Source organism: Peromyscus maniculatus, chromosome 16 (genome assembly GCF_049852395.1).
Source record: "Peromyscus maniculatus bairdii isolate BWxNUB_F1_BW_parent chromosome 16, HU_Pman_BW_mat_3.1, whole genome shotgun sequence".
Classification (NCBI taxonomy): Eukaryota; Metazoa; Chordata; class Mammalia; order Rodentia; family Cricetidae; genus Peromyscus; species Peromyscus maniculatus.
Genome location: NC_134867.1, coordinates 16,494,275 through 16,506,912, shown reverse-complemented (window position 1 = coordinate 16,506,912; position 12,638 = coordinate 16,494,275). Strand labels below are relative to the sequence as shown.

The window sequence follows — 12,638 nt, the reverse complement described above, 5'->3', positions numbered from 1 at the left end:
AGAGTCACCAACCCACCTTCACATTTCTGTTGTGACACATAATACCTATGTGGTCTCAGACTGGTTACCTTGTCTCTATGCATTGTTCTCTGTGAGACTAGGTTCAAATTTTGGCTCCATCCCTTGGTTCTTTTACCGGCTCTGGACTCAGCTTTTTCCTTAGTAAGTAAATTAAAGTAAGGTATAAAGGCCCACAGTAGGCCTGTGAGATTGGACATGATAACATGTGTGGACCATGTGGATGGATGCCTTGAACATAGGAAAAAGCTGAAGTAGATATTGGCTTTATTAAACATAGAGGATAATAACTTTGCTAAAACTTGTGTTTTATTTACTATATGCCAGGAACAGTATTTACATAATTGATAGTAATTGTAAAGAGTAAGTTAAATAGATTATTTAGATTATTTAGAGAGCACACGTATGGGCTAAGAAGATGGCTCAGTAGTGCATTCATGAGGACCAGGGTTTGGATCACAGGACCAATGTAAATGCTGGGCAGGTGTGGTAGCTTGCCTCGAAACCCCAGTGCTTGGATCACTGGAGCAATCTGGTTAGGTCAATTAGCTGAATTACTGAGTTCTGTGTTCAAGCGAGCAACCCTGCCTCAGTACATAAGACGGAGAGCAATCGAGACCCATCCAGGTCAACCTCTCACTTCTACACACTCAAACACGCGTATACACATATGCGCACACCAAAAAGGGCCCAAATATCTGCCCCCTACACATACTGATAAAGCGATAAAGGAAGATGGCAGCCAGATGTCCCCTTACTTGTCTTCTTTGAGCAATCAACTGGTTTCAAATCTTACAATGTGCCAGCCAGCGAGCAAAATCAAAACTTCTAAAGTTGCTTCTTTCAAAAACCACTAAGCTGTTTCGGACCTTTCTTAGTGATTTTTAGTGGCTGACAGTATTAGTAATGTGTGCAAGATGCGGTTCTGGAAGGGAGAGTGAAGAGCACAAACACTAACCGTTGTGTTATTTTCACTCAAGAATGTCCTGATTCATTAACTTCCTGCCTCATCCGGGTATAGTCTTTAAATGCTCATTAAAATTCTGTCCTCAAACACTAATCCTAACCCTCTCTAGAGAGACATTTACCACCCTTAAATGTATTTACCACTGACTTCCTCATAACACGTTTCACTCATCTACCCATACAAAGATGTCATATACCATCATCTGCTCAGAAAAGGAGTTAGAAGCTTTGAGCTTAGACAGTTCCTTTAGACACTACGTGAATTAGGAAAGCCATCTTAAAAGGTTCCTTCCAATCGCGTCTTCATGCTTTTGCTCTTTTGCCCCATTTACATGGCCATTTTTCATTTCAATTATCGAACATTAATGTCTTAAGATATCAGACCTTTAAAATACCGTTCCCTACAAATGGAGGACCTTTGTCTACATGAAATCGGGCAAAATATCTTTTCAGCACTTGCCATATGCCAATATCACACTGATATTTCTTGCCAGCAGAGTATCTCTCCAGCAGCTGAGAGCCATGATTCACTGGGTCAAAGTACAGCAATTTTTATGCTCCTACAGCAAATGAGCCTTTCTCTTTTGAGACAGATTATCCCGGATTTTAGCTGAGCAAGAAGCAATGCTTCAGGCTGTTAGCCCCTTCTAATAAGAGAAGCAGAAATCGACCAGCTGGGTAATGAGTCTCCTGCCCTCAGCTCAGAAGCAGTTTCCAAGGACATCAAGATCCATGACTCCTGCCCATGCTCTGCACGTGAGAGGACACATCCAGGGTCCAAGGCAGCAGCTAAGGGACCTCAGGAACACATTCCCAAGTTAGACGCATACTCACAGAGACGAAAACTCACCATGTTCGCTGTGATACAGACATGATTAACAAAACCTGCAGAAAATTAAAACAAAGGCAAAATGATGCTACCCCTGAGTAAACAACATTTTTGGGGGGTGGGAAGAGGATCTGAGAGGCAGGCCTTCTCTGAGATGTTACAGTTTTCTCTGTAGTGGCCATGGTTCTATTGTTGAGGAAAACTGGCTTCAAAAGAGCAGGGATGGGTTAGTTGGTGGTCACAGGACTGACAAGATTTGGCTGGATCCCCTAAAGGTCTAATCTTCGATCTGGTTTTATTATTGATTTAGTTAAGGAACTATCTCAAGCATTAATCAGATATATTACGAAAAGTCAAATGTCCCACTGCCATTTCCGGCTTTCAAAAACTATTCATATTGCTACTTTCTGTATATATATATATATAAAATAAGCATCAGTCTAAAATAAGTATCAGACAACTTCTCAGGCAAGCACCTAATTTGGAATCTGAATTATACTGAAAAGCCATGGGTTGAATCAACCACCTATGACTGGGGTTGCCAGTTAATGACTGACAGCTCATCAGAAAACCAAGGAAGAGGAGGACCAGAGGTAACTGAGTGATTAAGAGTGCTTGCTGCTCTTGCAGAGGCCTAGGATTCTGTTCCCAACACTCAGAAAACCACTGCTGCCTGTAACTCCAGCTCCAGGGGACTGACGCCCTCTCCAGGCCTCCTCAGGCACCCTCAAGCAGGGTCACGGGCACACACAAGACACATAGCTAAAATACAAGCAAATATTATTTTTAAGCAAGGAGATAATGCTTGAAACATCTAGGCAATAAATTTTTTTTTAATTTCTATTTCTTCTTAAACCTAAGGGTTTTCCCAAAGTAAATCCATCTTCCCACTTGCAAAGGGCACCACAGGAGTTAGACTGGGAAAGGCATAAGGTTTTAATTTTCACATCCAATAATAGAGATTTCCACGGTTTTAAAGAATAAACTGTTAGTACTAGTGAAAACAAAACTGAACATCCATGGCTGGTACTTCACTGCCTCAGAGCCTGCACCATGGAAACCAATCAATAGACCTGCCATTGTTCCCAAGGGCTATTTGCATAGAGTCCACTTGTTTATTCTGGCCTGGCCAGACATCCTCTGTGTCTACCAGCAGCTATGCTAATCGCTCCAATTAAGGAAAATGGCATCTGTTTGAAACAGTAGGACATCAGATAAACACAGCGGACTCCAGACACCCCAGGCAGATGTTTCCTCTTTGAGCTATGGGCAGCCTGGATGGAACACCTTCAAAGAAAGATGCATGAGTATTTGTTCATTTTTTGGAAGGCAACAGGCAAGATTTCTTTAGGTCAGCTAAGGAATAAGAACAGGCAAAATAAAGGGTGAAATTCCAAGGAAATAGAATGCCATGGGGATGTTTTCGCCAAACTGCTGAGAAAATGAATCCTGACTGTGGCCTCTCATTGAGGAGCACACGCTGTTTTTGTACTGATTTTCTAACCACCTTTGAGGGAAGCAGACATACATATCCCTCTGCTTTTCTTCAGTCATCATTAGGGTGAAATGCTAACATATACAGGAAGATGAAAGCACTGATCTCTGATCGCACAGTCCAGAAGCCCAAAGTAGTGTAAAAGTCACACACGTTACACCTACACTTCACACAACTGGTGTGTCAATGGGAAATTTGCCATACCTGAAAGGGTAACACTCCATTTTTTTTTTCTGCCTCAATAAATTAGGATGGGTATTTATTCTGCTGGACCAATATTTTTTATTATTACATTTCTATTTTATGTCCTAATTTTTACTAACTTAAGACATAAAGAAGCAAGAGGAAAAGGGAGGAAGAAGAAGAAAAAAGGAATTCCCATGGTGTGTGTGTGTGTGTGTGTGTGTGTGTGTGTGTGTATGTATACACCATGGACCTTATTTCTTTATTGAGGACTTGTTTTTGGCTCTTTGATCTACTTCAGCCAGTCCCTCCACCCTTAGTCCAAAAACTTAAGGTACATAGAAGAAAAGATTAAGGCTTTCTGGATTATCTCATTTAGGACTGGCTCGCTCATGATCTTTAAAAACAGAGGTTGAGTTCAGAAAAACTGTGAAGAAACATTCAATGTATACACTAAAAGTGGTGGAAATAGGAGAGAATTCTGTACAAGTCTAAAGTTACCAGTCAATTTTCTATTTCTGTCTTTTGGGCATATATTTTAGAATTGCACTTAAAAGGTAAATATTATATACACATATTTGAATACATTGGTATTATGTAATCAGCTGTGTTAGAAATACCTGCTGTTTCAGACAAAACTAATAAACCACCTCTATATAGAGATATGTAATGGTATACCTGGGAGATGGCCCCCCATGGCTTGTGGTGGAGTCTGTTCTGAAGGGTAAGAATTTAATCACATTTGTTGGAGAGTAACCAGGTAGAAATGACCTAACAAAATTAAGTCAGCCTACAAATCAGTGGTAATGGAATGACGTCTAATATCTCTCATGATTCTAGCTTTGCAGAATCCTGCTACAGGAAAAACGGAGCTGTTCGGTGTATTTGTAAAGAAAACTATGCTGGGCCTAACTGTGAAAGGTCGGTAAATAAAAATTCTTCTTTTTTTTTTCTTTCGTGGGGCCAGAGAAGGCTTTCTGTGTTTGTGTGCATCCGCTCCGCCATGTTTATCTTCAATGGGTTTTGAGATTGATGTATAAGTTGGGGGTGGAGAAATATTTTAGAACTCCAAGTTGGGTGTTGTCCTCAAATCTCATGTCCCAGTATAGCTATAATAGTATGTTCCCTTGGGGTCCAGACCAGCGTGGTATCTTGGGATAAACAGACAGGGAAGGAAGAAAATGAATCTGGGTGTTGGGGGAGATTCTCCAGATGATTTCAGTAAGCCTCCCCTCTCTCCAGCATAACAAACCAGTGCTATAATTCATATCTCTCCCACAAAGAGTAAGGCTCCCTGGGTAAACAGAAAGTGGGTCCTCCTATCTTGAATCCTCTATTGCTCATATGAGAAATGCACAAACCAGTTATTTAATTCGCTCATCATTCCACCTCTTAGAAAATAAAATTCACAAACCTGGGTGTTCTGAATCCCTGCTTGGTGTTTACACAAAATGTTCTTTTCAGTTGCTCCATGGTTTGCTCAAGAAACACCTTGGCAGCTCAGCATGCAGCGAGGCTTCCCGCTGAATGATTTCCTAGTAAGATATTTTCAATTCGTTCCCCCCAGGATGAAACGCCTTTAACTAAAAGAATCTCTCGCAGAGAGGTCTTCATAACAGAGACACCATGAACACTGGCCTCGCCATTGAACTTAGGCAGCTCCAGGACGTTGTGATTCCATAAAGACAGCGAGGGAGGGGCCAGAGGTACTGGCCAAAACTTTAGTCTAGCAATATATCCACAGACTCCTCACCTCGTGGGCAGCGAATGCAGGCTAGCCCCTCTGCGGGCCTCACAAACTCAGCCCGTGGCTAGAGAAATAAATCCTTAATTACAAGACATCTGTCTCCTAAGAAATATCCCTGCATCTCTCAGAGAGTAGTTCTGAAACGTAAAAGCAGTCTCAGCTTGTGGTAAAGACAGCAGACCTCTACGTTGTTATACTGGCTTTTTAAAAGTGCAAGATGTAGGTAATTCTTACACCGGGTGAATGGAAGTTTTCCTTTCCATTAGCGTTATAGGGGGGAAAGTGAGTGCAAAGGACCCACATGGGGACTGGCAAAGGAGATCAGATGGGATGATTAATTAATGTTTGTGACACAATCATTATGCGTCCCCATATTTGGAAACACAAAAATATGAGGCACACAATTTACTCATTTTCTGGCTCTGTGGGAGGTCTGAGATAATTGTTTATCAGGCAAGGATGGAGGTTTTTCCCCTGTGTCTGAAGTTAAATTCTGTGTAGTCTGATGAGGACAGAGCATATTGCTAATGGATCTCTGCTGTCTGCTATAAGGAGTTAATGACCCTGCTGACCAAGTACCAGGCTGGCACACATAAGACCTCTGTGGGGAAACAGGGGTTTCCACTCTGACACAGGACAGCATGCCCACTACAGCATGTGATTGCAGATAAAAAAAAAAAAAATTACCCTGTGTATATCAGAGGCTCATGTGATCTGCCATTACCCAGTGAGACAAGTCTTGATATGTTTGGGCTGCCCCTGGAAATATATGCTTTAGAAAGAACTCCAGGAGACTGTACAGTGGAGGGATTCTAAATCAGCTCACCGCAGAGATACTTCAGCACAACCGTGTCTACTGCTGCATTGCTCACAGTAGCCAAGGTATGGAGCAAGCCAGAAGCTCTATCAACAGATAAGCAGATAAGGAAACGTACATATATGCAATGGAATTTTATTCAGCTCATAAGTAGAATTAAATTATGACATTTGCAGGGGTGGATGAAGCTGGATAGAGGAGGTTATGTTTAGCAAAGTAAGCCAGACTCTTGAAAGAGTCCGGTTGTGAGCTAACCTGTGGGTGCTGAGAATAAAACCCAGGTCCTCTGCAAAGACAGCCAGAGCTCCTAGCCACGGAGCCATCTCTCCAGCCTTCTGATTTCTCTTAGTTTTGTTTGTATTCTGTTTGAAATTCTGTTCTGGTTTTCTTTTTGGAAAACCCATAGAGCCATAAAACACATAAAAGTCATAGGTGTGAGGAGTCTCCACCTAATTTTATGTTTGAAATTCTAAGATCATTTAAATGAACACCAGAGGGTACAGTCTTGTGTAAATATTTGTTTTTTAAAATGGAGTCACACTATATATGAGTTGAAAGGTCTGAAGCATAAAATATGTTTTGCTTGGTCTGTCTCCTACCCTACTAAGTAATATAGATCAAATGCAGCCATTGACCTTGTCATCACATGTATGTCCACGACTCTCAGTTGGCCTGGGCTCCCGCCTGCCTCTTTTTCCTAAAGTACCCCTCCTACCCGTTGGACTTGCCAGTCCTCAGGTCCACCAGATCAACCAGAGATCTTCAATAACTGATGAAAATTAAGTACTTTCTGTATGTCGGGCACTTTATACATACTTTACATACAGCAATGGATTTAAGCATCAAATACAATACTGTGGGCTATCATTTTAGCCTTATTTACAAGAGGAAGAAACTGAGACACAAAGGATTAAGTCACAGTTTTTCTAATCTCTGCTAAGACACTGTGAGCTCACCTATAGAAACAGTCTCTTACTGTCCACCCTTCTCATATCATAGTATCTGGCATACTATTGGTACCTGGCTATATATTTTTAAGTAATGCATTTTTAGCAACAACAAAAGCAGTAATCTAATGTTCATCTAAAGACAGGAACAATGCCATTTGAAAAGTCAATCCTTTGTTGTGTCATTATACCCTACACCTCCCATCCCCATCCCAGGAAAATGGAAAGGGGTGAGCTAGAATTAGTTAAATCAGATCAAGCCTTTCTTGCTAAGTTGAAGCTGTAAATGGAAGTTGGCTGCTGATGTGTGTGATTAGAAAACTCACAACCTGCTGGGGATATAGTTATTTCTTGTTTGTTTGTTTGTTTGTTTTTCACTCTTTACTCTTTTTACTCTTTATGGTGGGGGCCCACCACCCAGCTCCCCAACAAACACATGGAGACTTATTCTTACTTATAAGTGCCTGACCTTAGCTTGGCTAGTTCCTAGCCAGATTTTCTTAACTTAAATTACCCTGTCTGCCTTTTGTCTCTGGGCTCTGTTCCTGTATACCTTTTCTTTCCTTCTTATTCTGTGTCTGGCAGGGTGGCTGGCCCCTGGCATCCTCCTCTCCTTCTTTTCTCAATCCTCTTCTCTTCTCTTTTTCTCCTTCTATTTATTCTCTTTGAGTGCCAGCCCTGCCTATCCCTCTCTTGCCTAGCTATTGACCATTCAGCTCTTTATAAAAGCAATTAGGTATTTTTGGCAGGCACAGTAACACAGCTTCACAGAGCTAAACAAATGTACCATGAAAGAATGCAACACATCTTTGCATCATTAAACAAATATTCCGTAGCATAAAAGAATGCAACACATCTTTAATTAATATTCCACAAGATGTGAAAGATTTGCTTTTCTCATTCCTATCCAGTATGGCCTTCAGTTCACAAGAGGTACACTTGAAAGATATGGAACCTGACGCTCAGAGTCATGAGGAGATTTAATCTAAGCTTCTAAGGATGGCTACTGATAGATCCAACATCAAAATCCAGAGCCCTTGTTCTTCATGCAGTTTTTCAGATTGCAGACATACATGGTCCCAGTGCTTCTGCCTCAGTGGTCCACATTGCCTCTTATCACACACTTCCACCTTTTTAATTTTCTGGCAGGATAAGGACCATACTAAGACCTTATGAAGCTTTGCCATGTGGGTGCTGTTGCTAAAGGATCCGAGGAGAATGGGGGAAGCCAAAACATAGCCATGGCGACCTTAGTACCCTAAAGTGTGAGGTAGGAAAAGGACCCCAGCAAAGAGACGCAGGCAGAGTGCACAGTGTCATCAGAGATGTCGATGATGACGGTGGTGATGAGCGTGACAATACTGATGATGATGATGGGCTTAGAGATGAAAAATAAATAAAAGAACAGTAAAGAAGACGGGTAGAGCACTAACAGTTACTGTCATTTTTGATGATGCAGACATTTGGCCTAATTCCCTCTAAAAGGCACCAAGTCTTTGAACAAGCTGTCAGCGCTATCATTTCCATAGGATTCGTCTGGACCCTGTTCTCTGCCTTGCCTCTGGCCTTTTGACTTCTAACCTTGAACAGCCTCTTCTCTTTCCCTAGCCTTATTTCTCAATCTTGGATAAACAAGAGAAGCACATTTAAATGACACCTCCTCTCTAATGTGCCTTCTCTCTCTTGAAATACCTTCTTATTTACCCCCCTGCCAAAGATGACTACAGCATGACCCTTCCAAAAAAATTTCTGAGCCACCCAAGCAAGGAGTTTTAGATTCCTCAAAAAAAGGCTTTCGGTGACAGCTGTGTGGCCCCTGGGGGAGAAGCTGAAGAGGAAGGAGAGAAAACGATAGCTACCGATCAAAACGGCTTCTTGTTGTTGTTGTTGTTAAGGCCAGGCACAGTGACACATGTCTGCAATTCTAGCATCTGGGAGCGGAAAGAAGGGAGAATCAGGAGATTGAGGTCATCCTTGGCTACTTAGCAAGTTTAAGGTCAACCTTGGCTACATAGCAAGTTCAAGGTCAACCTAGGCTACATAAGACACTGTCTCAAAAAACAACAAAAAATTGTTTTGTTAAATGCAAGATGGCTAAACTATCTTTTATGCATTGAATGGACTATCAGTTTATCCATGCTGGCTTCCTTACCTAAAGATGTGGGATTTTGAAGGGGACAATAAATCAGGGGACATTTGTATGCTAGCTCTGTAAAGTCCATAGGGCCAAAAGTTCAGATTGTAAGTCCAGAGTTGACTCTAAACCTACCACCAAAAGATGGTCTTGAAACTCAGAGGTTTCCATTGTCATCAAGACTCCTGGCACATGCCTTTAATCCCAGCACTCGGGAGGCAGAGGCAGGTGGATCTCTGTGAGTTCAAGGCCAGCCTGGTCTCCAAATCCAGTTCCAGGAAAGGCACAAAGCTACACAGAGAAACCCTGTCTCAAAAAACCAAAAAAAAAAAAAAACAAGACTCCAATTTACAGGATACACAACTTTGTTTTCCCACGTGTGTGTGTGTGTGTGTGTGTGTGTGTGTGTGTGTGTGTGTACCACATGTATGTATGTGCATGTGGAGGCCAAGTGTTTTCCTCAATCATTCTCTACTTTATGTTTTTGAGATAGAGTCTCTCACTGAAGTTGGATTTTGTGAATTCAGCTACACTAGCTGCCAGGGAGCTCCAAGAATCTACCCATCTCCATCCCCCGTGCCGGGATTACACGCATGTTCTTTATGTGCATTCTGAAAATTAAACTCAAGTCTCCAGTTTGCACAACAAGCATTTTATCAACTGAGCCATCTCCAGGTCCCCATTGATCTTCCCATTATGGCAGGCCAGGAGGCAACCTATGGTGATGGAATGGAATCAATGGAGAAAACAAAGAAACTAGCATCTGGCCTCCAGGAGGCAAGCAAGTCCTTTCACCCAAGACCTCAAGGTTCCCAGCTGCATACTGAAGTAGATCTGAGTCCAATTTCAATAACCAAGAAGTCTAATATTTTCTGTTTGGTGAACTGCAGCAAAGAATAGAAATTCAATCCAGCCACATGCTCCACCATGAATAATTTATGCTGGCCGGAAGACCAAAGGCCCTAGAAATCTGAGGCCCAAAGATGTAAGAAATTATGAATAACAAAACTCATTGGACATTTCCTCTTGGGGTGTTTCTTTGTGGACCATGTAGAGCTTACATTCATCCTCATCTTTTTCATTGACTTGTAGACCACATTATATTCTATTTAATTCATTTCCTGTTCTTTCAGAACAGGAGCTGCATTTTTCCTCTTCCTGCCCGCCCCCCCACCATGCCTTACATAAAGTGGACATGAATTGTCCCTCTGTTGAATGAATTTATTTATTCATTCATAGCAGCAGCAGCAGTGTGGTACAGGGTAGAGCAGGGGAAAGCACATCAGGGTTGGAAGGTCTGGGCCTTGAACCGCTACCTCCTGGGTGATCCTGGAAAATGGAAGCAGCTAGCCTCAGAATGTCAGGTGTAAGTGGTCTTCCTTCCAGCTGTCAGTGGGAACTGAAAGAGCTAACAGAGCGGCTCTGAGACACAAGCAAAGGATGAAAAGACTGACAGACACCAACATCGCAGCTCCACCCAAAGACAGACATCACATCACGAAAAGGCCGAGAGCCTGTGCACTGTGTGTTGGACAGTAATGTGGTTAGAGGGCCCCGGAATGACATGTGATTTGGTTGCTCTCCTTGATCTGTTTTCCAAATGTTCTGAACCATGGTTCTCTTGCCTCAAGGGGAAGATGTTTTAGGTGTGGTATCTTATCATTGCCCTGATGTTGACCTCTGGAAAGTCCTCCCTACTGTCCACTCCTGAGACCATCTCCCCAAATCTGTGCCACACCCCTCTTCGGTCTCTGTTCCAGTCTGAGAGCGGCCAGCTCCACTTCTTCCCTTTCACCACACTCAGGATCCTCCACTAGATTTCTCTTTAGTTTCCCCTTTCCCATGAGAACTGATTCCTCTGCCTGACCTTCAGCTCCGCTGAGGAGTGGCCGAATGTCTCTTCCGGCCCCTCCCACGCTGCCTTCAGCTCCTCTTCGCCCATCTTCCATACTCTAGGCCCTACAGCAAAGGACAGTCCACGGTCACCCAGCCAACACATGTGGTTTAACCTTGGCATTCTCTGCTAATCTCTAAAAATGCAATGCTGCAGCAAAATTCAAATTCCGACTTTTTCCTTCCAAAATAAGGTCTGCCGGCCCAAGTCCTCTGTCCCCTGACGGCTAACAGCCTGGTAATAAATGACTGGTGGCTTTGAGCAGGTGTGCCCTTACGTGGGGCCAGCGGTCCTCACTCTCAAAACAGGGTCACTTTGGGAAAGAAGAAGGTATTTCTGCCTGCAGACAGAGGAAACCTCATCAGCGTACACAGCATGGCTCATGAGTGATGGCTGAAGAGATGCTGGGTCTCCACCTCTGCTCACTGGGTGTCCTCCTAAAAGGCTGCTATGATATAGACACTGGCTCTTCTCCCCACCCCTCGTAGATGTAGGTGGCACCTAGTCTCTGTTAGTTCATATACTAAAGTACCTAGAACAGCAATCTGGGTTCTACTCTGGTTTTTTTTTGTTGTTGTTGTTGTTGTTGTTGTTTTGTTTTGTTTTTTTGTTTTTTGTTTTTTTTTTGGTTTTTTTTTTTTTTTGGTTTTTCAAGACAGGGTTTCTCTGTGTAGCTTCACGCCTTTCCTGAAACTCGCTTTGGAGACCAAGCTGGCCTCGAACTCACAAAGATCCGCCTGCCTCTGCCTCCCTAATGCTGGGATTAAAGGTGTGCGCCACCACCGCCCGGCTTCTACTCTGTTTCTTCTGGTGTTCTCAGATCCACCGCCCACTTTCTGTCCAGACTGCCTTTGCTCAATCATAAGACGGCAGCCAGTAGCTAAGGGCCTGGCCTGCTGCCCTTCTATGACCGTCAAGGAAAGATCTAGGCTATGCTTCTGTGCTGGCTAGTTTTATGTCAACTTGACACAAATTACAGTCATCTGAAAGGAGGGAGCCTCAATTGAGAAAATGCTTTCATAAGATCCAGCTGGAGGGCATTTTCTTAATTAGTGATTCATGAGGAAGGGCCCAGCCCTTTGTAGGTGGGCCCAGGACTGGTGGTCCTGGGCCCTGGGTTCTATAAGAAAGCAGGCTGAGCAAGCCATGTGAAGCAAGCCAGTGAGCAGTACCCCTCCATGACGTCTACATCAGCTCCTGCCTCTAGGTTCCAGCCCTGCTTGAGTTCCTGTCCTGACTTCCTTTAGTGATGGACTCTGACGTGGAAGTGTAAGCCAAATGAAGCATTTCCTCCACAGCTTGCTTTTTGTCATGGTGTTTCATCATAGCAATAGTAACCCTAACTAGGACAATTTCCAAGGAATTACTCCCAAGTCAGTCACTTTGGGCTAGGAGAATGCTCAGCACTGACTGGCTCAGGCTAAGTTCCTGGAGCAATTCATTATGGTGCGACAGATTGTGATTCAGGTCTCAGTAGAAGTCGGTGCCACTAACATTTTGGTCAAGATATTACTCAGCCTTATACTATTAATGCGTCTCATTACTGGACATTTAGCAAATGTGACCCTACTTATCACATGCCACCTATGCGCACCAGTCCCCAAGATT

The 12,638-nt window shown here is 43.0% G+C and overlaps 1 protein-coding gene across 2 annotated transcripts in view; it reads left to right on the top strand.

Annotated features, from left to right (window-relative positions):
- Window positions 1-12,638, top strand: part of Lama4 (laminin subunit alpha 4) — a 152,172-nt gene that overhangs the window by 47,908 nt on the left and 91,626 nt on the right. For both annotated transcript variants that reach the window (XM_016002796.3, XM_042262061.2), the window contains exon 4: window positions 4,332-4,412. In XM_016002796.3, the coding sequence (XP_015858282.1) occupies window positions 4,332-4,412 (81 nt within the window). The remainder of the gene's footprint in view (window positions 1-4,331; window positions 4,413-12,638) is intronic.